We start from the raw sequence: 26,538 nt of genomic DNA, 5'->3' as shown, positions 1-26,538 counted from the left end.
TTTGATCGTAGGTTGGACTCGATGACCTCAGAGGTCTTTTCCAACCAATTTGATTCTGTGGTTCTGTGAAACACGGGGCAGCAGGATGTCGCAGGGGTCTGGCAGAGGGGAGGCGGGCAGCCCGGAGCGGCCGCCAGAGCTCAGGCACAGCTCACCCCGCGGCTGCCCAGCGGGCCGGGCGTGCCGGCGGGAGTGCCCTACCCCGGGCGGGGCGGGGAGAGCAGAGCGGGGCCCTCCCGGCCGGGCTCAGGCGGGGCACTGCGGGCGGTGAGGCGGCCGGGCCGGCAGCCATGTGGACGTCGCTCGGTGCCCGCTCGGAGTCGGCCGGCCCCAGGGCAGCCAGCTGCCGCCTCTGGGCTGTCGTCCTGGGAGCGGCGGCGGGCTTCTTCCTGCTCGGGTTCCTCATCGGTACAGTGCAGACTAACCCTCCTTCGCACCGGGGGCTCGTCCAGCCGGGGACGTGGCTCGGAGCCGGGGTGGGGGGAGGAGCGGGCGGGTTTGCAGCGCCCCGGGGTTTGTGCCAAGGGTGGCCGAGGTGAGTCCGTGCTCAGCCGGGCGATGCCAGCCTCCCTTCACAGCGGGCAGGTGCAGTCACTGAGCCTCTCTGGGATGTCCAGCTCCGCCGCAGGAGAAGGGTTTTTGTGTCTTTGGCTTGTCTTTCTGTTTACTTTTCGTTCAAGTAAATAGGAGTAAAATAGTGCTGTGGGCAAGAAAAAGGGGCGCTGGGTTTGTGAGGAGGGGACAAAAGACGTACCCCTCGACCCTGCTGCTTTGAAACAGCGCCGGCTACAGCCAGAGAGGCAGGAAGGTAAACATGGGGCTGGAGGGGCACGGACAGGAAGGGAAAAATAGTTTCTCAGTGTCTCACCTGCTCCTCGTCCCAAGCAGGCAGGACTGAGGGTTGCTGCTGCAAGAGATTCCCCATCCCTACCTTCCTTTTGGTTCACATATGAATCATGATGAGCTTACAAAAAAGAAAGAAAACAAAGGAGCCACTTGTATTTTGCAATGCCATTTGGTATGTACTTGGGATTGCTGCCATTGGGAAGCCCCGACTGAATTCCTCTCTCATGTGGAGCCTTTCACTGTGCCAGTAACCAGTGCCTTACTGGTGCCAACGTGTTACCCTCTTGAACCCACTGGTTCTGTCATTCACAGTACCCATGTGGCTGCTGCTGCACATGCACTGAATGTGTCCAGTCTGACTTAAAAACAGATGTCAGGAACACTTCTCTTTCTAGCCAGCTGTTCCTCTCATCACTTACTCTGGTAGTGCTTGCTCAGAAAGGGAAGGATTCCAGAAAGAAGCCAGACAGACCAGAGAGTGAGAAAGGAGTTACAAGACATCTGTTCCTTACTGTTCCTTACAAAGTGGGCCTGTGTTTCTGTGCATTTTTTGTAAAGCTGCTGCCTTATTATTGAGGTAACTATATGACTGACATTCTGGTGCTCAAGGATGATAGATAAGTCTCCTTAGCATCTACAGGAAAATAACTGATGAATAAATGTAAGATAGTATTTTATATCACTCAACATCTACCTAGACAAATAAGTTATCTTACCATTTGTGGGACTAACACTGCCATCACTTTGTAGTCTGCATTAGGTTGTAGCTGCTTGTATGCGCTGAAATGAAAACAGTTCTGCAATGTAAAACAGTGAAAATCTTGTGGTGACACCAAAGAGAAGTGGTGTGTGTCATGGGAATATTGCTCTGATGTTTTTACTTTGGTATTTTCATGTGTTGTACAGGCTGGTTTGCAAAACCTACAGATAAGAAGACATCTCTGAGTACTCATGAGGACATGAGGACAGCATTTATGGCTGAAATGAAAGCGGAAAACATCAAGCAGTTTCTTTAGTAAGCAGTGTGTAGACTAATCAGTTCAGACAAGAAAAAAAAAATCAAGTGGGAGCCAGCCCAGTGATCACAGAATCATAGAATTGGTTGGAAGGGATGTTAAAGCTCCTCTGGTTCTAAACACCTTCCACTAGACCAGGTTGCTCAGAGCTCTATCCGACCTGGCCTTGAGCACTTCCAGGGATGAGGCATCCACAGCTTCTCTGGGCAACCTGTGTCAGTGCCTCATCACCCTCACAGTAAAGAATTACTTCCTAATATCCAATCTAAAGCTGACCTCTTTCAGTTTAAAGCCATTATCCTTTCTTATGTCACTACATGCCCTTGAAAAAGGTCCTTCTCCAGCCTTCTTGTAAGCCCCCTTCAGATAGTGGAAAATGCAATGGGGTCTCAGAGCCTTCTCCAGGCTGCATGGCCCCAAGTCTCTCAGCCTTTCTTCTCAGGAGAGATGCTCCAGCCCTCTGATCATTTTCATGGCCTCCTCTGGGACTTGTTCCATCAAGTCCTTGTCCTTCTTGTGTTGCATCTCAGAGCACAGCACTGCAGCTGGGGTCTCATGAAGCAGAGTAGAGGGACAGAATCACCTCTCTGACTTGTTGGTCATGCTAAAAACAATTCAAAACAATGAAACATTACAGTATCAGTATTTTAAAGTTACTAAAATTTAATCTGTGTAATAAATATTTCTGTTTTAGTAACTTAGAAGCTTTAACTGCAAGTACTTGCACCTGATTTATTTCAGAGATCTTGTAAATGGATTATTTTTCTCTTTAGAGAGTGTAGTATTTGTTAAAATCTTATATTTATTCCAGTCAGTAATAGGCTACAAGTCATAGTTTATTGATAGGAATTTACTTTCAGTGTAAAGAATAGCATAGCTATTGTAGGAATAATCAACAAATTTGGATTTGCCTCATACTCCCAGTCTGATTACATAGCATGGAGTTGTGCAAAACTAAATTACTAAAACACTACTTTCAGTTTATAGGACTGTAGCAATCCCACTGCTCCCATTTTAGGTGTATTTGCCATGAACAAATAATTGCAGATAAATTAGCTCAAGAGTATGGTCTCTACTATGTAGCAGTCATGTACTGTACTATAACATACCCATTCAAAACCAAAGATTTAGGAGTTTTTAGAGTCTTAACCTGTGTTTTGGCTTTTGCAAAGTCAGCTGTTGTTAAACAGCTCTGTGAAAGGACTTTCCTGCCCTTTAAACTCCCTGTCTCTATGTAAGCAGAAAGCATTGTACCTCATTTACTGTCAAGTGGCCAGTCCTGCAGTGAAATACAGCAGATTCTTAGTCACTGCTCAGAACTACCAGTACAGGCAGTCAGATGAGAAGAGAAAATGAAGAAAACCACAATGTTTAGTTAAATGGGAGTGTAATACAGGAAAGTATTATTGCATAAATCAACTTCTAATGAAAATGTGATACTTAAACACTTAGTTTAACTTAGTTTGACTCCTTTAGAAAACAACCCTTCTCACTCACAATTGCATGTAAGTGTGCTCTTGGTTCAGTATATGTCATCCAGAAAATGATACTGTCACTATAACAGTGACTTTTAGTACAGTATTAAGATTTTGGCATGATCAGAGGAACATGGTTTTATCCAGCAGCATTTGGCTGCTAAGGATTTTGTCTAGTTTGGAGAAAAGGAGGTTGAGGGGCAGCCCCATTGCTCCCTACAGCTTCCTAAGGAGGAGACGTGGCAAAAGAGGTGAGCATATTTTCTCCCTAGTATCCAGTGATAAGATGCATAGGAATAGTTCAAAGCTGCACCAGAGAAGGTTCAGACTGGACATGAGGAAGAATTTTTTTACCAAGAGGATGTTCAGACTTGAAACAGACATTCTAGAGCAGTGGTCAGTGACACAAGCTTGTCAGTCTTCAAGTGACATTTGGACAATGCCCTTAATAACATGCCCTTTAACATGCTTGGTCAGCCCTGAATTGGTCAGGCAGTGGGGCTAGATGATTGTTGTAGATCCCTTACAAGCAAACCTATTTCTATTTCTATTTCTTTCTATTCTATATGTATAGTTCTTTCAAAGTAGATTTCTTTGACGGCTTTGGTCTTATTTGAACTCCAGAATTTAAGTTTTTCCTAATCTCACACCCCTTCATAATCAATGATACGATTTCCTTCATTAACACCAGCTGGTGCCACACATGTTTCTTTGGCATGTTAATGGCATGGTCATATGATAGAATGAGGACATCATGATGACAGCCTCATTCAGCTGATGGTTTTTTCAGCTGGCTTCACAACTGGGCTTTCACAATGGTCTGGACTGGACAATTTTTTTTTTCCCAGACAATGGGCTGTTCATTATTTATGCTCTCTTTCACTGTTTGTTATTCATGCTGGCATGACTTTTAAGTCACAAACTATTGAGTTTTTCTGTTTCTTGTTTATACAGTACTCAAAACTCACTCTCTTTTACTTGCCAACAAGACACACTAGGAGTGAACTTTTAGATAAACCAGTATTCGTGCCAAAATTAATTAAAATTGTGTTATTCAAGGAGAACATCTAATTAATTACAAGTAAGGACCAGAGAAATTATGCAAGTTTCTAAATTGAATACACAAAAATAATTGTACTCAGTTCTTTATCACTTCACAATGATAGGGTCTTACTGTGCATAGGAGTGCGTGGTCCTACTGTAGCTTAGAAGACAAGGAGAAAAGAAAGGACAAGACCCCAGAGCTGGTGTCATCACACCATTCTTGCCAAACCATGCTGCAAGCAAGATCTAAATACCTATGCTAAATCAGGACAGCCTGAAACCCTTCATCTCAGTTTATGTGTACAACATAACAATACATAGATGCAGAGAAGTCTTGGTCCTAATTTAGCCTGAGTATATCTGATTATCCCTATGAGGTTGATTTCCAGCTAGGCTAAGAGGAGTTCTGATTATGACCTTCATTGCCTGACCCTGCTTATTTCTCCCTTTTCTCTAGCAATTTTACACGGCTTCCTCACCTAGCAGGAACAAAGGAAAATATGCACCTGGCACAGCAAGTCCAAGCTGAGTGGAAGAAATTTGGTTTGGATTCAGTTCAGTTGGTTCATTATGATGTCTTACTCTCTTACCCTGATGACACTAAGCCCAACTACATCTCAATAATTGATGAGCATGGCAATGAGGTACATAAACAACCAGTTTTTCCAACCAGGGAACAAAATCACTTTCATACACCTGGGAAGGCTGTGAGGGAAAACTGTCCTCTGTTTACTTAATGGTATTGGGCCTGGTACAAAGCTCATGGAAATCAGGGATTCCTTTATTTGCTTTTATATTTTGCATCTTCGTTTCATAATAAGTGAATTTCATGTGTTACGAATACTAATATTTCCCCTGATTCATACAGCATCCTGACATATGGATTAAAAAACAATTAAGTAAGAGAATTACTTGATGTTAGTCAATTGTTTGAAAATTACTGTATTATTTTAAAAGAGGAAAGAAACCCTGCTCAGCACCATTCTTTGCATTGATTCATTATACAGTACCAATGATTCAGCTAAATTCAGTTTCTAGAACATTAGAATTTAGGTCTCAAGATGTGGTATCACAAAGGGAATGTGTTCATTACATACTGGCTGAAGTGCACATAGAAGCTTCAGGAATGAACAGAATGCAATCATTTTTACCACTGTGATCTAACCTGTTCTTATCTGCTGTACCCAGACCACTTCAGGGAACCCTGTATTCATTTATGCAGGATTCTCTGAAGAATGGAGATGGGATTTGTAAGTTCTCACCTTGAGTATGCCTACTGAAAAGGATGCCCAGTGCCTGCTAAAATTTTGGCCACTTCTTAGGTAGAATTCTCAAACCAGAGTCCTTTAGATCGCAAATGCTTGTGAAATGTTCTTGTGAATAGAAAGTATTCCTTTTTCATATTGACTTGTTTACCTTATTCCTTTTCTCTTTTCCTATTAGGTTTTCAACACATCATTGTCTGAGCCTCCTCCTCCAGGATATGAGGCTGTTAGAGATGTGGTGCCACCCTACAATGCCTTTTCAGCCCAAGGAGTGCCTGAGGTAAGACAGTAGAATGCTACATAGTAAAAGAAAACAAGGTAGGAAAAGAAGCAGAGACGGAAATAGAAATAATAGAAATGGAAAAGGTGGAATACCACAGTGTACTGTAGCATAGCAGAGAATAACAGAGAGCAATACAGAATAATTTGAAATTCCTTAGGCTTTAGTTCAAAACCCTCCTTATCACTAGTAGGAAAGGTGACCTAGCTCTGATGTTCTTGGGATTATTGTGATGGAGCAGCGTTCAAATTGAACAGTCATATATATGTTTAATATTTTCCTCTAGTTTGAGTCAGAGCTGGATTTTTTTTTCTTTTCCTTAAAAACTGTGGTAATAAATCTTTATTATCAGCTGCTGCTGTAAACCCCCCCAGACATTTCTGTAACTCTGCACTGTTGTTTCCCATCTTGGTGAACAAATAGACTGTTTTATTTACCTGGCCAAATGAACAATCTCACTATTCAAAATGCTACTTGTCCAAGGCTCACACTGACAGGTATAGCTGCACAGTGTTGAGTATGCTTGAAAAGCTTTTACTGACATTTCTAGCTGATGATAAAGATGTTGCTGTGATCTGAATTTAACACTAATCCTTCCTGTCTTGTTACACAGATGGTATCAGCTGATGGGCTTTCTTTGATAAAGCTGGCTTGTGTAGCAGGAGTTTTCTGTTCTATGAGCATTAGGGGTTTCAATTAGTAGTTTGTAAGATTAGAATTTCTTGGTGTTGTGCTCAATATCTTTCCTTTCTATATGTAGAATAATTTAGGTTGACAGAACCCTGGTCCAGGCTCTGCTTTAAAGTTCCATCTAGAAAGATGCTAATGCTTCTACTTACACAGCTCAGTATTATATCAGTCAAGTACTTTGTGATGTTTGTTAATAAGCTGTTCAAATCCAGAAAACAAAAGGAATATTGTGTTTATTTGCGTCCGACACTCAAAGAAAGCTGGAGAACCAGGCAAATAATCTGTACCCTAGGACATAAGAGCTTTGAGTGTTCCAAGAATTGAAGTGGGAATTTTGGAACATAGTGTAAGATAAAATTAATGGGTTTTGACTTTTTATCATAGCATATCACCCAAAAAAGATAGAATAACATCACTGCTTTGTTTGGTTTGATGAGATGTGAGAAATGATGAAAGGTTTAAAAAGCTTCATCTTCCTTCTTTAGGAAATTGTTTTATTTTAATTAAATATAAAAATTTTGTTTCCAATAAAAACAATACCTAAAGACAAGATTGTAATTTCAAAATCTGATGCTTATTTTCACCTTATTACATAACAGTTTGACAAGACCTCCAGATACTTATCTATTGCTTTTAGCAGTAGCATTCTCCAGCAAGCTGTTGTCTGCATCTGTCCTGCAAAAAGCACAGGAAGGGAGCATGTATGAGTCTCCTCAGTGGGAATACTTAGTGGGACCAAAGCTCTTCTGAGTTCTTGCTGGCCAAGAATTTCATGTAAAAGCCATTATTATCTTATTAGATCACAAACTCCTTTCAACATGCTCTTTGACATTATTGTTTCAAATCCTGCCTCTTTCTCTCAGGGTGAGTTGGTGTATGTGAATTATGGCCGTACCGAGGACTTCTTTACATTAGAACGTGACATGGGAATTAACTGTACAGGAAAGATTGTTATTGCCAGATATGGGAAGATCTTCAGAGGAAATAAGGTAATCCCTGTGCATAAAAGCATTGCTGCCCTTCTCAGTGTTACTCCCACTTCAACTGTTCTGCCCTTCAGTGCTTTCAGGAGACTGAAACAGTTCCCTAAGGTGTTCTGGAGATTTTAGAGTAACGGAGTTTCCACAGACCTGTGTTCAAAGATGATTATTTAGTATTTCTAGGATAAAAGTAAATCAGTTGGAAAATGTTCCATATTTTAATATACATTTGCATTCTATAAATTGTTCCAAAATATCAGTGTCATGCACTCTAATTCTGAACTAGATTGTTCTTCCCTCTTGGTTCAGTTGTTCTTTACCATGTGTATATTGTGTTTCTTTTTAATGGTTTCTGTACACCAGAGAGAGTCTATAGCTATATGAAAGTTATTTCAAATTCTGTATTTGGTTATTCAATGTCTCCGTCATATAAATTTATTTTTAAACTACAGTTTTCACAGATTTCCATGACCTAACAGGAAAGGACATAATCTTGTACATACTTCAGGCATACTCTTAAGTTATTTTCTCAAAAGAGATTCAAGAAGACAGTCTATTTTAAGAGTGTTCCGCTCTTGTTCAACAACTATTTTGACCCTAATTTGAGCAGGACTGTAATTTGTATTTCTCAGTTACCTAAGGGTGTCAAGCACTGAATTCACTGGATGCCAGTTTTTATTATACGCTGTTGATTAATCTTGTGTGAAGCTTTTAAATAGATAACTCACTGGTTTACATACATATAATTTTCACCAGTGAGAAATGGTATATAACTCATATTCTGGGTCAGATAATATTTTCACTAAATTGTTTACCACTCCTCAAGATACTATCTGAATGGAAAAGACTTAAAAATTGAAGAAAGTATTACTGTGTGTGAATATTTCCTTAAAATGAAACACAAATATCTTAGAGTTACTAATATCTAGAGAGGCAGTTTTCCACAGTTTTCCCGTGGTTTGGAAATTATATGCCCTCCCCTCATTTACACAAAGGAATATCCTTAGTCTTACAGTATTATTTCTAATGACTGCTTATATACTGAAGAATTTGGTAGCCTATATAAAATCTGGAGAACTGTACTGAAACTTTTTAAACTTCCTAATGGTATGCAAAAATAGGGTAGAGGATGAAGGGAAGTACTGTATTTCCTAAAAAAAAAAAAAAAAAGAAATGGAAAAAAAAACTATGATATTTCTGAGTTAAAATGCCCAAATTTGAAACTGTTGAGGATTAGTTGTCACTCTGTCACTATCCATCACTGTCATATCTAGTAGCAAACCAGATTGGGATGTCAGAATGATATATATTATGCAATAATAAAGTCACACAAGAAGACTTTTAAAACAGCATGCAGGTCAGTCCTTCTGCCGTAATGAGCCTAAAATGTGGGCTCCCTGGAGTTAGTGTTGTTCACAGCCAAAGGCAGTTTCAAGCTCTCCAATTATAATTTTCCTGTATAGACCAGACCCTGAGATCCATTCAGAGATTGTTTAGGTAAATAAGGTAAGTACAGGACTACCTGAAAGATACTGTTGCATTAATGTGATACAGTTTTTTCTGTTCATGCTGTGTACATTTCAATAGTCAGCTGATAGTATTGATCTGGAGGACAGAATGCAAGCTCAGGTTATGTAGCAGTACTGTGGAGGATGTTTTCCATGTTGCTGGTGTTATCTGCTAACTAAAAGTAAAAGCAAGAGCAAACTTTTTACTTTCATATGAAACCTGATATCTGTATATATGTTTCAGAAAATTTTGATACAGTTATGGCCCCTTGACTTATCCCAAGCACTGTAAAAGATCCTGAGGAAAAATCACTGTAATTTATACTTTGTTTTGCCCCTTGAACTCTGGAGTCAAGCTATAAAGGACTGGATAGGGACTGGAGTTGTGCTTTACAGGTGAAGAATGCTGAATTGGCAGGTGCCAAGGGAATTATTCTGTACTCTGATCCTGCTGACTACTGTGCACCTGGAGTAGATCCTTATCCAAATGGCTGGAACCTTCCAGGTGGAGGAGCCCAGCGTGGGAATGTATTAAACCTGAATGGAGCAGGGGATCCTCTGACCCCAGGCTATCCTGCAAAAGGTGAGTGACTCTAGAGAAGGCATTCTCTGAGGGTCTGGTACCGAGAAAGGGCAGAGGATGTTTTCTCCCTTATAACAGCACACTTTCTTTCTTAGTCTTTGTTGCTAAAAGGCAGCTTTGGGTTTCACTGCAGTAGGCCACTTCTGTAAATGGCACATGAGAGAAAGTGAGAGGATATTAGGGGGGCCCTAGAGTACTGATCTGTATTAATCATCTTCACCTTAGGCTTCTTCAGCTGCTTGAGTTGTGCCTGTTTCATTTAGCAGCTAAACCAGATCATTTTCATGGAAACTCATTAAGAACTATTTATGCCAGCACTTGGGCCAGCATATCTGAGAGAGGCAATCACCTCAAGAAAGGTAGTCCCTAAGTGATGGGCAGTGTTGTCTCTAGGCAGCAGAACTTGAGCTAGAAGGGGATACATGTTTAAAACAGCAGCATGGCAGAGCAGACCATGAAGAAAATTTCTGGTTCCTCATGCCTAGAGTCAGTGATCACATAGATGAATCCCTCTCTCCCTCAATCACAAAGGGTTCCCGTGAATATTGTATTAAGGAGGAAACTATTCTGTATATGCTTTTGTCCATGAAGATTAAGATTTACAAAAAAAATTATTTATATTTGAGCTTTGTCAGAACAAAACCTAGATATTTTTTTTGTACACATAAGCAACAATCCAGAATATTCAGTAGTCCAGTGTATAAGATTTTATCTGCATCTCTTTATCAACTGGCAGAGTTTTTTATTTCCCAGCTGTATGTTCCAAGCATGACACTGTGGGCTCCTTCTTTGCTGTTATTCCTCATGTGTGGCTTAGTCTGAACTTCTTTCCCATGAAGAGAAATATTTCTATGTAAAAGTATTTCAACTCAAAAAAAAGTTCAAAAAAGAAAAAGAACAAATAATTTTAAAATTTCGAGCCATCTTCATATGCATGCCTGCAGACACTATGGGAGAACCTTGATTAGTGTCTCTGAAAGTATGTTGGTAAAGCACAAAGAATGAAATTATTGGGAAGATGTCACCTCAGCTTCTGGGAAAGTGAAATGATTATTCCTGACTTCAGTGTTAAGACTGTGCTAAGAATTGTACAGCTTCCTTCTGAGACTTGTAAATATGAAAATATCTGTCTTTTGCTTTCAGAATACATGTACCGATTAAACAAAACCAGTGGTGTAGGTCTTCCAAAAATTCCAGTTCATCCTATTGGCTATCATGATGCAGAGTCATTACTGCGGTAAGTGCATGGGAGACATGAGGTATTTTAAGCAGATTGTTTTTTGGAAGTTATGAGAGCATTTGAAAAGAGAGTAAAATGACTTTTGCACTCTGCTTCTCCTGTAGCTTGTTGAAATAATATGTTTGTTTCTTATTAGGATGTCTGTAGGAGGTAAGTGTGGTATCTGTTGTTATATATGAGGTATGTGCAGAGTTATCTGGAAATGATCATTTGTAATATGGACTAATATGTCTCCAAGTTTTCTTTTCTTTTAAACTTTATCGTTATCTCTGTTATCAGGATAACTGCTCATAATGATAAAAGTATCGATTAAAAAACCTCTTTTATCCACTGCCAACTAGTAGTGATGGAGCAGATTACTATGTATAAATTTGATGTAGCCAGACATTTCTGTTCAATAAGTATTAAATAATACTAGAACTTGGTTTTAATAATTATGAATGAAACCCAAATCCTATAAAAATACTGGGTCCTTGTTTTCACTTTTGTCTTGAGAAGTCATAGCATCTTGTTATTTCTGCTATCATATCTTTTATATAAACAATTTACTCAGGGCCCGAACACATGTTGAAGTTGTTCTGTGGACTGAAGTATGTATTTACAGTAAAAGACATGCTTTCATTTACAATAAATGTATTTTGCTTCCCAAGAACCAGAACATTCAGCATACTTTCTCTGTATCTCAGAAGTTCATGTCAAAAATAAAAGTCCTTCAAGGGAATAAGTCAGAGTGATTGTGATCCACCGAATTACTGCATTTCCAGTTGTGTTAACCGGAAAAGCATGGCACTTCTGACAATGGAACAAGAATGGGTGACTTGGACTGATCATATTTCTCTAATTTAGCCATCTTTGACACGCATCAACTGCCTATGCTACAAGACTAAACAGTGTGCAGGTACAGGCACCATAAAACTACTGCCTGTGCTGTTAAGTTAAGGAATGGCCCAAATTGCTCTTTGCACATTCAAATGCAAATGTAGTTGAAGGTAGGAGAATGTTCCAGGGACCATTTACAAGAGGCTGTTTATATGCAAAGACTTTTGGCCAACACTTTCTTCCAGGATAGCTGTAGGCCATTCCAAGCTGGTCTCTATGCTGAGGATTATTGTTCCATGTTAATTTACTAGTATTAGTGTAGCTGTAGCTAAAAGTCCAGATTATTCTCCTGCCAAAGCTTGTAGTATAAATTGTCTAAAACAATGACCAACTCTGGCTTACATGCATATGGGACCTAGCATAGTGTGGTTTCTGGGTCCTCATTTGTATGGTGCTGTTGTAAGAGCTCTGTAACTGATAATGATTTTTTTTTTTCCATAACAGTAATATGGGAGGACATGGGCCACCTCATAGTAGCTGGAAGGGAAATTTGAATGTATCTTACAACGTTGGTCCTGGATTTACAGAAGATTATTCTTCAAGGTCAGTTTTGTTTCCTAAGGAGATTGTTCTTGGAATCAGGGAAAAAAACAGGTAGAGCAATAGAGTTTGACCATAGGGTAGCTGGGTTTATTTACATCATTCCTTTGATTCTGGCTATTTCCTTGGCTGAACATGCTCAGTGCAAAGCATCAGTACATTATGTCTTGATTGGATGGACAGGACTACCTTGCTTTAGTTTCCAGCTAGTCTTGAACCAGTTTCATTTGAAAAGCATCTAGTCTTTGATAAACTATTTGTTGAGAGGTTTTGGGGGGGGTTTTTTGGTGTTTTTTGGGGGTTTTTTTGAGTACTTTTGTTTCCTTTTAAGTTCATGTGAGTCCAGCTTTTGGTCTTACTTTTTACTTATATAAAGCAGTATTAAACTGCTTCTTATAAGCAGTTTTTCTACTCAGCTTTTCCAGAAAAAGAGAACCTTAAACTCTGATGTCAATTTTATTGCTTCAGATTGCTTTTAACTGAATTAGTAATTACAGTTTTGGACTTAAGTCTATGCGTTTTAATGTTGTCTGGGTACAATGTACTTACCTCATATGAACTGTTTAACTTGGGGCTGAGTTGTTGCACCTCCAGCTGTGGTACAGATAAAGAACTCTTGATGTTGTAGAAAAAAAATCTCTTGATGCAACTCAGGTTGTCTTGTTTTCTGCTGCCTGAGATGCTGCAGTAATATGGACTGTGCTGGAATGTTCTTGTTTTGGCTAGGGTAGAGTTAATTTTCTTCACAGTGGCTGGTATGAGGCTGTTTTTCATTTCTCATGAACACAGGGTTGATAATATAGAAATGTTTTTGTTATTGCTGAGCAGGGCTCACACAGAGCCAAGGCCTTTTCTGCTCTTTGTGCTGCCACACTGGTGAGAGAGTGGGGGGTACATGGGAGGCTGGGAGGAGGCACAGCCAGGACAGGTGACCCCAGCTGACCAAAGGGATATTCCAGACCATGTGGCATCATGCTCAGTACATAAAGGGGGGGATGAAGGAGGAAAGGGGAGACGTCTGGAGTGATGGTGTTTGTTTTCCTAAGTCACCATTACTTATGATAGGGCTCTGCTCTCTTGGAGATGGTTGAACAGTTTTGCTCTGCATGTTTCCATGGATTTTGCTTTGTGTATAAAATCTTCTTTATCTCAGCCCATGAGTTTTCTACCTTTTACCCTATAGATTCTCTCGCTGCTAGTGGGAGAGTGAGTGAGTGAGTGGCTGTGTGGGGCATGGCTGCTGGCTGGGGCATGGTTGCTGGCTGGGATTAAACTGTGACATGGAGTCAGTTCTGATTTGTACCAAACTGCAGAACATTAGAACTATTTACCTTTTAAACATTAGATGCTTTCCATTTTTCTTTCAATATTTCAAATTAAAAAACTAGCTGCTGGCTAGTTTTTTAATTTGGTCTTTGGAGTTCTGATCCCATTATCTGTATAAATCTTATTGACATCAGAAATATTACATAGCTGTAAAGGGATAAATGCTGTTCTCATTTGTGCAAGTATGAATGCAGAAAAAAATACACTGTAATATTTTCAGATTTACTTTGCTTTCATAGGAGATAAATTTGATCAAAATGCTTTCTTTGTCATTTATATTGTACACTTTTGAAAGGTGAAGGTGTCAAGATGTTTGGTTATCTAATCTGGTGGATTTTCTCTTTGTGTTTTCTTCCTAATACACAAGAAAGGTGAAAATGCACATTCATAGCAACAATGAAGTAAGAAGGATTTACAATGTAATTGGTACCATCAGAGGCACAGTGGAACCAGGTAAAATCATTTGCCTTCAGCATAATCTGAGAGAGCAGTGACCTCTACATGTACTTCATGGTTACACGGGGGAGATGAGGAATATACTTTTCTCTGAAATACTGTATTTCATTATCTTTGAAATGGTGTTTGCACTGGCTTTCATATGGTTCAGGGTTTTTCAGCACTTCCACTTTAAATGCTGATTTTCAAGGGAGAGTCATAACCAGGATGGAAATATTTGTCTTCAGGCAAGTAGCTGCGATTGAAAGAATATTTTGAAGTGGATACTCTCCCCTAAGAAACATGGAAGTGGATTTTGCATTCCATTGGAAGACACTATATCCACCATTATTGACTTTTTGTCTATCTTACAGTCTCTTGTAACCAGTGTGGTTTTATAACCTAAAAAAAACAGATATATAGACATTCCTAGAATGATGATAACATCATTTATCTTCTGACTGCAGCACTTTCCTTTTGCCTAAAACACAACTGTTAACCATATTATAGTAGCACAGAGACCTAGTCTGAATTTTATCTCAGTAATCATATCTCTGTCATGATTTAGACAACTCTTTTTGTGATTGATTATATATATCCAGAGAAATACTGCATTCAGCACATGAATTCACAATGTTGTGAATTTCTGTGCTGTACAGATAAAACTAGTGGATGAGCTTCACCATGAAGCACACAATTGTGAAGTATGGAAAAATGCTTCTATCTTTAGAGGAAACCTGTAATATATTCAATAATAGAACTAACAGCGTGGAGTTTGAAGTTTTAAGTCTTGTGGGTTCCAGTTACTGTGTTTGACAAATTCTTCAACACTGACTGGAAATACAGAAAAGTGTCTTCAGAAATTTAAAACACTTTTTCCTTCTATCATGTATATTATAAAGTATTAATCTCTATTGCTTGATACGTACCTGGAAAAGTAGAAATTACTTCAAGTTAATGTCTCTATCTCAGGGAAAAAAATATTCCTAAGTAAACCTCCCAAATTAATTTCTCCAGACAGATATGTCATCCTGGGAGGCCACCGTGACTCATGGGTGTTTGGTGGCATTGATCCTCTGAGTGGGGCAGCTGTGGTTCATGAAATTGTGAGGAGCTTTGGAAAACTGAAAAACGAAGGTAATGTAATAAAAGAATAAAGCACATCAAAGTAGCTACTCTCAGCAGTGCCCATTGATTTCTGTGAGATTTAAACATATGCTTGAAATTAAAAACGTGTATCTCTGATGCAAGAGATGTTGATTCAAGATGTTTATCCAAGACTGATGTCTTGAATAAGCACGCTGTTGTGCACCATGGTGTATGTGAAGCACTTCTGCTCAAGAGAAAGTACACCTAGAGGGAAACAAAACAAAATGGGGGATGCTGAAATAAACACAACATTTAGGTACAATTGACTATTCTGTATTTGAGGTAGGTCAGACTGGATATGTCAGTGGTGTTATAATACTGACACAGTGGTGAACTCATAAAGGCTTCTTCAGGGCCACACTGAGAGCCTTCTCAGCACTTGACTGTGGCCTGGAGGCATATTCAAAAATAAGTGAAGGATGTCAGTGTAATGCTGAGAATGAGCTGTGCAAGCATAGTAGGAGGTAATGGTTAAAAATACCTCATGCCTACTTGCATTAGAATAGGAACAAATGTCAGCTGCACCAGGTTTCTGTTGCTGTCAGAGCAAATCCTGTCTCCCTATCTGACATCCCATGGAGAGAAGCTGTGACATAAATACTGTGCTAGAGAAGTGTTCTTTGCCTGCCCATTACACATAAAACCTATTGACATTTAGTTTTATTTCCGTTTCTTCCCAGTAACTGAATATCAGGGGAAGCTGCCTCTGAAATGCAAATGGGGAAAAAAAATTAAGTTAAAAAAAAGGGAGTAAAAGATGAAAAGGTTCCAGTAGCTTCAAAGGAAACTTTGGGCTAAGGTACAGCGTCAGGGCAATAGAGCCTGTTCTATTTGGCCTGCTTTTAAATTGAATGGAGGACTTCAAGTGAAAGATTTTTCTTTTGAAGGTGATCTGTCAAAGTTACAGGGAATCTCTTAGGTTTTGAAATCTGGCATTTGAAAGACAGGTCAAAGAAGTTCTATAATAGATATGAAAATATGTCATCTTTCTGTCAGTGTAGACTGATATACAACATATACTAGGCTGAACAGAGCAAGAGGATTAGAAAAGCCTTCTTTCAAGAATTTGTGCACAGCACATTATTTTTCCTTAATCAGAGTTTTAGATTCTAGAAAATTTTCTTGCATTTAAAGGTGAGAGATGAAATACATTATTTTGCCCAATATTGAAGTAGAGGACAGATTGCTACAATAGCAAATCATTATTAGATAAGGTTATTGAAGTTGGTGTTAAAGTTCCTTATGGATATCTCTTTCCCCACAGATCATGGTACAAGATCAGCCCCCTAAAAATGACATGTGTTTTTATATCAGTCATGTAACAAGCAGCCTTTATTATTGAAATAAATTTTCATTGTCTTTCATTTCAGGATGGAGACCAAGGAGAACAGTGATATTTGCAAGCTGGGACGCAGAGGAATTTGGCTTGTTAGGATCTACAGAGTGGGCTGAGGTAAACCAAGAGTGTTCAAAAAGAGATTTGCATGGTGGCTGCTCTTTGAGAAGTCTGCACTAGAAAGAAGCACTTCTTCCCTCCCCCCTGCCCCCTTTTCCTTACACACACAATCTCTCTCTCCCTTGAGTTTCCTTTTAAACTACCAAGAATCTCTAGCTCCTTGCACTTTATGATATCCTTCTGTGAAACTGCTGTTTCTTTTGTGAATGGGAAGATAGTTCTGAGGGACAAAAAGTTTATCAGCATTTTCTTCCCCTTTTTTTTCTTTCTTGTAGGAAAATGCCAAAGTATTGCAAGCACGGGCAGTGGCTTATATCAATGCAGATTCTTCTGTTGAAGGTACATGGATATAACTTGGGTTTTACAGGAATAGTGATGGTATGACTGGGAGGGATTTTGTCTTGGAGATCCATGAGACCTTCAATGTGATAAGTTTTGTTGTATTAATTCAGAAATCAATATGGGGAGAAACTGTGGCTTAGAATCATAAAGTATCCTTCAGATATTCATGTTTTTTCAGGGAAAAAGTCCTTTACAGTAGTGACCTACTGTTTGGGAGGTCATAAGAGAGACAAGAAGTATTGTGCTCTGCATTCTATGGCAACTCTTTAGAGTCAGCTTCTTCTCTTATAATGTGCATATTAACCATGGGGACATAAGAGAAGCTTTTAAGACTTGCTTCAAGAGCTGGGCTCTAATTCAACCTAACCAATAAAGTGCACCAGGAAGATCATAGGAAAACTCTTCTCAGCTTGCTCCTCAAAAAGAGTGTAGCTCCCTGATCTTTTTCCTAATAAATAAATAACAGCATGAAATTTCAGCTGAGGGAACTTCCTTCTTCAAATAGTTTTTCATGTTTTTTCAGGAAACTACACACTGCGAGTGGATTGCACACCACTGATGTACAGCCTGGTTTACAGTCTGACTAAAAAGGTAATACCACTTGAAATTTTTAGCTGGTATGTTCAGTGCTCACTTACTTGATGGGGCTCTGTCTGTAAAAATACGGTGTTAGATCTTTCTTTTCTGATTGCAGTACCCCTTCTGGGTCAATAGCTAAGGAACTGGAGTTTTTCCCAGGATAGAAAAGGGGATTCCAAGCATATACCATTAAATTAGTAACTATTTGGAATTAGGGGATTTTTCCACTCCTCCTGTGAAAGCATTCATTCTAAGAACAAAAGCATAAAATCATGCTGTGAACCAGAGGACAGAAACAAGCATATGCCTGGCTGCACAGATCAACTTCTAGAATGTCCATCGTAGTAGGAGATTCTGACTCCTTTTAGGCAGGGGAAGAAATTAGGGTGGCTACCATGTTGTTTTTGTGTGATGTGACAGGTTTGGTCAATGTGCTCAGTTTCTGTGTACCCTGTTAGTTATTCTTTGTCTCTGACCATGATGCTGTCACACATTTGTGTGGCACACAAAACTGAGAGATAGGGACCTTTCTCAGGAAATAGCCACACCATCTTGAATGTAAGATCTTGCTTTGAGAGGTGATCTTAAAGCCTGGCATTTTATTTCTATGGTTTTTTCTGTTAACTGTATTAATCAGTGAACATTTAATTAGTTTTAGATGCTGATGTGATGTACATTCAACTACTGTGTATATTCTGTGAATTTACTTTATCTGCCTTTATCTGCTTTGCGTATTCAGTCATCTGATAATTTATTATCTTTGGAAGCTGGCATTAGACTGGTGCAAAAGTAAAGGAAAAGTAGTAAATCAGTATAATAATTTTCTGGCGAGTAAAAGACAGCAAATAAAATGTAGCTCTGTTAAAAGTGGGTACCCAGATAAAGAGACTTCTGTCCCAAATTCAGGAAGGGTTGATCACCTGCAGTTCCCATGGTAACTTGTGCTAAGTGAAGGTGTTCAGAACTGTCAGGAAATCAGGTCAGCAGAGTGTCAGTTTGGACACCAAGAGCCATCATTAAAATCTTGACCCAAATACCAGTAAAAATGCTTGTGTAACTATTCCTCAAGTTCAGAAGCAAAGGCTGATGAATGCATGTAAGCACGGCTTGTTGGTAGCTGATGTCTGAAGAGAATGCTGATGAGGAAGCATGTCCCATGTGATCCCATCCATAGTTAATCTGTGGTAAAAAGTTTTCAAGTTCTATGGGCAATTTCCTTCACAGACAAAACCCCAAATAAATTAGTTTTAATTTGATTCCTATTGTAGAGTAATTCATAGATAGAAGATAGTTAGATTAATTATAGAATATATATTAATAATCTTTAATGGATTCAAAATAATAAAACCTCAGCAGTCCACCAATATAAAGGAAAGATGAAGAGACATCCACAGTGTTAAAGCTGCTCAGTTACCTGCAAATTAGTCAGTAGTAGCATTGAACTTTAGAATGATTGTAATTTGTATACCTCTCTAGTAGCTATGATGACATAAGCACCAAGTACTGTTCTCTCTTCCCTTCTAAGGTTTCTTCTGCATCTATAAACATATTTTTTGTGAACTGAAAGAAGGTACATACAGTTTTAAATTAAACTAAGAAGAAATTGAAATTTTCTGCCAAAGTAAAGCAAAATATTTTGGTTTGTGAGGGATTTATCTTTTGAATATTCAAATTAAATGGCTGAAAATCTCATAAAGAAATATCATAATTTAAATATTGGCTTGAAGTGTTTTGCTTTCTTTGTTTTTTCTTCCATCTAAATTTACCTATTTTTTAGCAAATAAACTATTATTCTGGAAAATGCTATGCATTTGAAGTGTTAAAATGGAAATGCAAAAAGGTTGAGGGGCTTAAGATGACTCACTCATAACCCTAAGCCATAGGCTTGGTGTGATGACAGGTTGTTGACTTGTTGTTTGGTAACATTTAAACATTTAACATTTAAAATTGTACCTTTGTCTTTTTTTCTAGATACCAAGTCCTGATGAGGGGTTTGAAGGAAAATCTCTTTATGAGAGCTGGTATGAAAAAAATCCATCAAGTGAATATAAAGAGGTCCCCAGGTCAGTGACAAAAGAAAATTAATTACAGACCAAACATTACATCACAAACCCAAACTTGTAGAGAGTGGGTTTTAAAGAAATACTCATGAAAAGCTGAGTCCTGAAGAGAAATGGTGTGATTCTCAGCTGATATAAATTCCAGAGTTGTTACACTACTGTAACTGATTGCAGCTGATACACTACTGTACAACAGGTTTGTGAACCTGTCTTTGTAGATAAGCAATATATTAAACGTGTTCTTTTAGCTTATAGAGGTTTAGACAAATAAGGATAGTATGCATAAGCCAGTGGCAATTACACAAGATGTTAACTCAACATCTTTCCCTTGGATTTTTTCCAGTCTTCTGGAAGCCTCTGAGTTTGGGTGGCTGGGGAGCACACCAGGCAGGATTTTACAACATTGTCCTACCAGGGGGTTTCCTCAGGATCTCAAAAACTGATTTTATTCCATTAAGCCATGCTTCGTGTACTATTGTGATTTCTTCTCTGAGTTGAGAGTTTGGGATAGTGGAAGTTCATTGGAAGGAGGAAGGTCACTGGTTCTTGTCAGTGATAAACAGACAGTGAGGTACATTCTCCTCTTGAGAACTGGATATCTCTCCCCCTAAAAAGGGTGACTTTGATCCTCAGAGAATGGAATTGACGAGGTACAGGTAATTCAGGGGTCAAAGGCAGTTCATGGTGTGTTGACAAAGAGCACACTGGGGAAAGACTATGGGCTGTGTAGTGACTGACTGCTGAATAAATAAATACCTGCCATGGTATACTTGGAAGCAAACTAAAATTATACCTTAAGTATTGTCACTCAAGGCATTTCCCTCTTTCTTGTTTAAAGAATAAATAAACTGGGTTCTGGCAATGACTTTGAAGCATTTTTTCAACGTCTTGGCATTGCTTCAGGCAGAGCACGTTACAGTAAAAATTGGGTAAGTCTGTGTCTTTGTAGTTTGGTCTTCCTTGTAACTGCCTGAATAACATCATGTATAAGGAGCCATTTAGACTTCCAGCTTTTTAGAATAGGACAGTTCAATCTGTCAGAGTGGTGTCTAATTCCTACAGCTTTATATGCTCCCTCAAAACAAATATGTAATAAATAAGAATGATCAACTTGTCACTTAGACAAAAGGACTTTTGCTCAGGGTAAATGGATGTGCTCAAAATTACCTATGGCTGATGAGGGCTTCTGAGTAGCTTATGGTGACTTTCGAATTATTTTTAAGACTTTATGAAGATTTGAATTCAAAATGGTTTGTGTTTTATTGAAAATATGGGTTGGGCTCTGGAGTATACTGTGAGAGAAGATGAACTGAGAAATGTTCTAGGAGCAAATTATTGACTGTGGTCGTTTCCTCTGAAAAGGAAGGAATATCCAAGGACACAAACAAATGATTATTGAATCCAAGCAAGAGAAGAAGTCAAATCTCACCCGGATTTAGCCAACTGAAAGTTATGTGTCTGTGCTTAGGTACATTCTTTGGGCTGTGTACATGGTCAGTGGAGAGAGATTCCTCCAAATGACCATTCATCTCAGCATAGGTTCATGGCTCTCTCTAAGGGAGCCACTACTGACCAGGTCTTCTCCTTAGACTGTTTATAGTAGCTGCATAGGATTAGTATGACCTTAACCCTTTAACTTTACCATGTTTTGAATCCCACAGCAAAGGTTTTCAAGCCACGCTGAAATAGACATAGCTGAATAATGCTTCTGTTTTGGCTTGGTTTTCTTTGTTTCAGAACGTGGAAAAATACAGCAGCTATCCAGTTTACCACAGTGTCTATGAAACCTATGAAATTGTGGAACAGTTTTATGATCCCACTTTCAAGAATCATCTGACAGTAGCTCAGGTACGGGGAGGGCTGGTGTTCGAATTGGCCAACTCTGTTGTGCTTCCCTTTGACTGTAGAGATTATGCATCAGCTGTGAGCAACTATGCTCACACCATCTATAATTTGTCAAGGAATCATGAAGAGGAGCTGGCAACATACAATGTATCCTTTGGTACGTACAATCTTTCTTCACATTCCTCCTCTGTTAATGCTAACAGTGCCTTATATTAATGGATGTCTTAGTCATGACCTGGTATTTACCTTGTGCTGTATGAACAGTAAATAAAACAAGAGCAATACCCTCCATTATTTGAAATGGGAATATTTTGTCACTAGCATGCCTGTGTGGGGACTATGCCACTGCCAAATAGAGCTAACACTTACAGTTGCCTTGCTTTGACCTATGTATGATTCACCAATATTGACAACAATGTATCATTGTCATGTTTCCTTAAAAAAAAAATCACACTGTTTTGCAGCTTGTGTTGGACAATGCTGTGCCTGAGAAACTTTTTTTAATTAGCAACATTATAAAAGATTCAGTTTAGGATTTGGCTTCTAATGGCCAGTATCAGGTACACGTGTATGTGTGTACACACACACACACACACACACACACACACACACAAACACAAACATTGTCAGTCTTTCTCAAAACTCTGTGTGGAGGGACATAACAGTAAAATGCAGGTTGCTGGGATTTATAAAATCTCAGACCTACCCGAACAGTCTGATTCTGGTTCCATGATCCAGTTTTTGATATTTCTGTACATTCTTCAAGCAACAAATACTAAACAGTATTCACAACAATACTTACTGCTATTGTGTCTAAGAGAGGTTTGCACACAGAATTACATACTTTTTAATGTAGGAATATGAGGTCATCTTCCTTCAGTGAGACTTTTAATAATTCAGGATCATGATCACAGTGGAAGATAAAGCTTTAATTGAAGAATTTGATTTGGTAAATGACATCTTCTGAATCTGAAGTTAAATAATTTGCTCCTGCTCCCTCCAGATGCTCTGTTTTCAGCTGTGAAGAATTTTACAGAAGCTGCTGCTACCTTTCATGAGAGACTGCAACAAATAAATCTCAATAAGTAAGTTCAACTCTTTTTTTCTTCCTTTCAAGTACTCCATGTAGTTCTCTGAGCTCAAGAGGACTTAGTCTTCATTTGCTGCCACTTAATGGAAAAAAAGAAATAAACAAGATGTATTTGTGGTGTGCTTTATGATGAACTTTCAAGAAATTCTATGCACCACCTATGCCAAAAGGCCTAGGTTGCACTTGACTTAATTCTTAATTTATTCTCTGTAGGCCATGCCCAGAATGACAAGCCAAACTTCCTTTTGTATATACATATATGTATGTTCCATTTCTTGGGAAGAATCTAATTTAGCCATATGCTTACCCTTATGGAACACTAACTGAGAATAAAAGCCATCTTTTTAATGGCAGCAACTTTCAGATAAAGGAGCTAACAGTAATCTCTTATGCAAAAGATGACATTTATGACATATGACATGTATGTGACATTTTCAAAATGGCTTTATTGATGGATGGCCTAAATCTATGCTTTATCTCAACCAACCAGTTTCAGTTTCTGTTTACACCACTGTAAACTTGAAAAAAAAATCCTTAATGGTAGTAGAGTTACTCCAGTTTTACTGTGATATAAATTTTAACATTTTTTATTGATGAATGCCTTTGAAGGTCTACAAGTTACTTTGGATGTAAACCACCAAGCCCACATATATTCTGTATAACCTCATCACAGTTCTTTTATTTACTAAGCATCAATAGTATGTGCAGGGCTATTAAAAGCACACAGACACAGATGGTCTCTGCTCTAGGGAATTTAAAATCTACCATCAGAAATACACAATTCTTAGAAGGCTTAAAAGAGGATTTTAACATCACAGAGTTCCTTTTTCTGATATGTTGTGATTTTACATAAAAACAAATGCAATTTTATTGAAGTAATTTGTGGCTGGCTGGCTTTCTGGAAAAGAGGGTCCTTAGAAAACTGTTGTACAATAGAATAAAATGGTCTAAGCATCCTCATGAAAAGGAAATAAAGGAATGAGAGAAAACATGAGAGAAAACATCCGAAACACTGTGTGTTGATGCTATCACTTGGACTTTAAAAACAGCTTTAAGAGACTTTCCAGTTATGAGCCAGACTCTGTCACAGCACAGATCAGCATAATTCAGTTATGCAGGTTAGCTGATAGCATGGGCTATCTTTTGTGGCCAACACTTCAACATCCCAGATCTACTGTCCTTTACAAACTCAGATGTGTATGCTGGGATAAGAGAAGGTCGAATACACTGCTAACATATTCAACATATTCCCTTTTTTTTTTTTTCCTTTAGTTTGCTTGCCATCAGATCACTAAATGATCAGCTCATGTTTCTAGAAAGGGCTTTCATCGACCCTCTTGGATTACCTGGCAGGCCATTCTATAGGTGAGAAAAGCTTACTTTTTACTTTCCTCATGGAGTACGCTATGAAAATTCCTTTAAGATTTACAAGTCTTTAAATGGAGTTATAATAATTTTATTCAACACAGCAAAAGTACAAGAGACAGGAAGAATAAGATAAAAAGGGGAAACGACATTGGGGAAAACTTCAGTGTGATACACTATACAGAATGAGGAAGATTCTTTTTGGAAGCCTAAGATTCTTTTGGAAGCCTATTTAGATAATTTATCTTGGTTTGATTTGGCTTCTAAACAGATGTAAAAGTTTAGCCCTGGAGCAATTTAAAATAATTTTAATTGTAGGAAATTCAGGAAGCTGTTCTTATTATTTGAAAGTGAAATAGTGTGAAGAACCTACAATTTGATCAATTTTAAGAGCACAGCCATGCAAGCAAATGTAGTGTGGAGGGCAGTACTGAAACAGCAGGGAAGGAATTCAGTGGTCCTCTCATCCAGGTAAAGAAGTAAATCTTACTTAAGAGGCAGTGAATCAAGTCTAGTTTTATAATGTAGCTTATGTTATTTGCTTGGACTTTAGCTACTATTGCTGCAATAATCTTATTTATTTACATCTTCAGTGTTAAGTGTTTACAGCTGGTTTATAAAACATAAAAAGTATGTTTTATTTTCCTAATGCATAATATTTTTTTTTTCCCTCAACTTCCCTACAGACATGTTATCTTTGCTCCAAGCAGCCACAACAAATATACAGGAGAATCCTTCCCAGGAATCTATGATGCCATGTTTGATATTGAAAGCAAAGCTGATCAACGTGAAGCCTGGGAAGAAGTGAAGAGGCAGATTTCCATTGCAGCCTTCACTGTGCAGGCAGCAGCAGACACACTGAAGGAAGTAGCATAAATATGAACAATATAGTCATCAGTGAAGACTAAATGTGACAGTTTGCAGAAGCCTTAAAAATGGAACATTTGAAAACACTAGGACAATTATGACAAAAAACAAAAAAAAAAAATATCTTGGTCTTTGCAAATAATATACCCAAGTTGAATGCATTTAGTAATGTTAACAAGATAATGTACTCCATTCTGAGAGGTCAGGATTTAGATGTCTTCTGAATTGAGACTGATAATGTTTCAGGTTTTCTCCCAGCTTTGTATTGTAAGAATTGCTAACCACTGGATTTATTTTCTCAGTTTTGAATTTTTCTAGCTTGATTATTACAGTGATCTCCATAATTCTTCAGGAAAGCAGAATTCATTTCATGTTTCTATCAGTTACTAATTTTGTTGTTGCCTTTTTGTTACTTACCCTGGGATTGCATAATTATACCTCAAGACAGACCTCTCAGCCCTCCTTTTCCACAAAGATTGAGATGGACATGGAGATGGGAAAGCTGTCACATACCATGTGCAGGATCTATAATAATCATAAGAAGTTTTGGGCAGGCAGCCCAGAATACTCATCCATGACATTCTTTTCACACATGCTGAACCTTGCAGCTGTTTGCAAATAAATTTAAGCAAGAAGATTTTAGTTACTTGAATAAAAACAAGGCAGTGCATCTTGTCAGACATACAGTCATTTCACAAAATGTCTTTCAAGATGAAGACCCTATTGTTATTCTTTTAACCAAAATCTACCCTTGCTATGCCTTGTCTCTGTAGAGGTGTTTTTAATATGAAGACAGAATCAAAGAAAACTCATCATGTCCTTAGTTTGAAAGGATACCAAATTATTACCATTTTTGTAGAGTCTGTATATCTGATGATCATGTGCTGCTTACCCTTATGATGGACCATGGGATGACCAAGATCAGACAGAGAAGACTCAGAAAATCAGATCCCTTCATCTGAAATTTTGCCACTGGACTTTTACTAACCTCTTATACAGCTAATATTTTGTGTGATTTCATGTGTCATGTTAGCTGAGACCTTGTCTTAAACTACTGTGCTGTGATCTGATGGTTTTCAATACTATGGCATATTGTTTTCTTTTCCATGAGGCTTCATTTAATCATAAATATTTCTGCACTTCACATTAAAATCTTTTAGACAAGTTACTGTAATTAAGTTATTATTTTGCTTAACTGTTGGTCCTTCTGATAAAATAATCTAGTTTACCAGATAATGGGAAATGCTCTTATACCCATAGTTATTGCCCAGTTATTTTCACATTTTTTCATGAAACTGACTGGAATAAAATGATGGAGATGTCTTCCCACAAATCAGTGCTGATGGGAGACATTGCTGACTCTGTTTTGTCACTTCTGGCTGCTCCACTGCCCCACTTTTACCAGTGGAGAATTCATTATGACTGTCCATAACCCACCTCTGAAAAAATTAGCCAGGTTAGTTTAGTTATCTTACCCTAGACGATTTTGTCTGCAGCAATCAGGACAATGATAAGCCAAATCCACCATGCAGAGAGGAGCAGCAATAAACAGCTCCTGTTGAGCAGGTGGATGCAGTAACTATTTTTCTCTTGCTGAAGAGGATGAACTGAAGTGCCAAACTCCAAAATTGTGGAGATCTTTCCCTATGTGACCTGTATGCTGCTTCAGCAACTTTTT

At 38.5% G+C, this 26,538-nt stretch overlaps 1 protein-coding gene across 2 annotated transcripts; it reads left to right on the top strand.

Moving 5' to 3' along the window:
• The first annotated feature begins 222 nt into the window (after nt 1-222).
• On the top strand, nt 223-26,028 carry LOC139592695 (glutamate carboxypeptidase 2-like). 2 transcript variants are annotated; one of them, XM_071432792.1, is made up of 19 exons: nt 223-408; nt 1,753-1,861; nt 4,839-5,025; nt 5,825-5,926; nt 7,480-7,605; nt 9,501-9,687; nt 10,831-10,924; nt 12,251-12,349; nt 14,040-14,125; nt 15,125-15,244; nt 16,627-16,709; nt 16,988-17,051; nt 17,578-17,645; nt 19,605-19,696; nt 20,532-20,622; nt 21,431-21,695; nt 22,542-22,623; nt 23,901-23,993; nt 24,680-26,028. In XM_071432792.1, exons 1-19 carry the CDS (start codon nt 291-293, stop codon nt 24,867-24,869), a joined length of 2,256 nt encoding a protein of 751 aa, XP_071288893.1. In that variant the 5' UTR covers nt 223-290; the 3' UTR covers nt 24,870-26,028. The 2 variants fall into 2 exon arrangements, with proteins under 2 accessions (XP_071288893.1, XP_071288894.1); XM_071432793.1 differs by lacking the exon at nt 1,753-1,861 and having other exon boundaries at nt 277-408.
• Nucleotides 26,029-26,538: the final 510 nt, after the last annotated feature.

The sequence above is a fragment of the Agelaius tricolor genome, unplaced genomic scaffold (assembly GCF_023055355.1).
Source record: "Agelaius tricolor isolate 1412-34295 unplaced genomic scaffold, bAgeTri1.0.p SCAF_9, whole genome shotgun sequence".
Classification (NCBI taxonomy): Eukaryota; Metazoa; Chordata; class Aves; order Passeriformes; family Icteridae; genus Agelaius; species Agelaius tricolor.
The sequence above is the reverse complement of the archived record's forward strand: the minus strand, read 5'-3'. Positions and strand labels throughout refer to the sequence as shown.

Bases quoted from the DNA above. Each gene is read 5' to 3' on its own strand.
- LOC139592695 (XM_071432792.1), top strand. From the start codon at position 291: ATGTGGACGTCGCTCGGTGCCCGCTCGGAGTCGGCCGGCCCCAGGGCA. The intron at 7,606-9,500 runs GTAATCCCTGTG...TGTGCTTTACAG, and splicing joins AGATCTTCAGAGGAAATAAG to GTGAAGAATGCTGAATTGGC. The intron at 16,710-16,987 runs GTAAACCAAGAG...TCTTTCTTGTAG, and splicing joins GATCTACAGAGTGGGCTGAG to GAAAATGCCAAAGTATTGCA.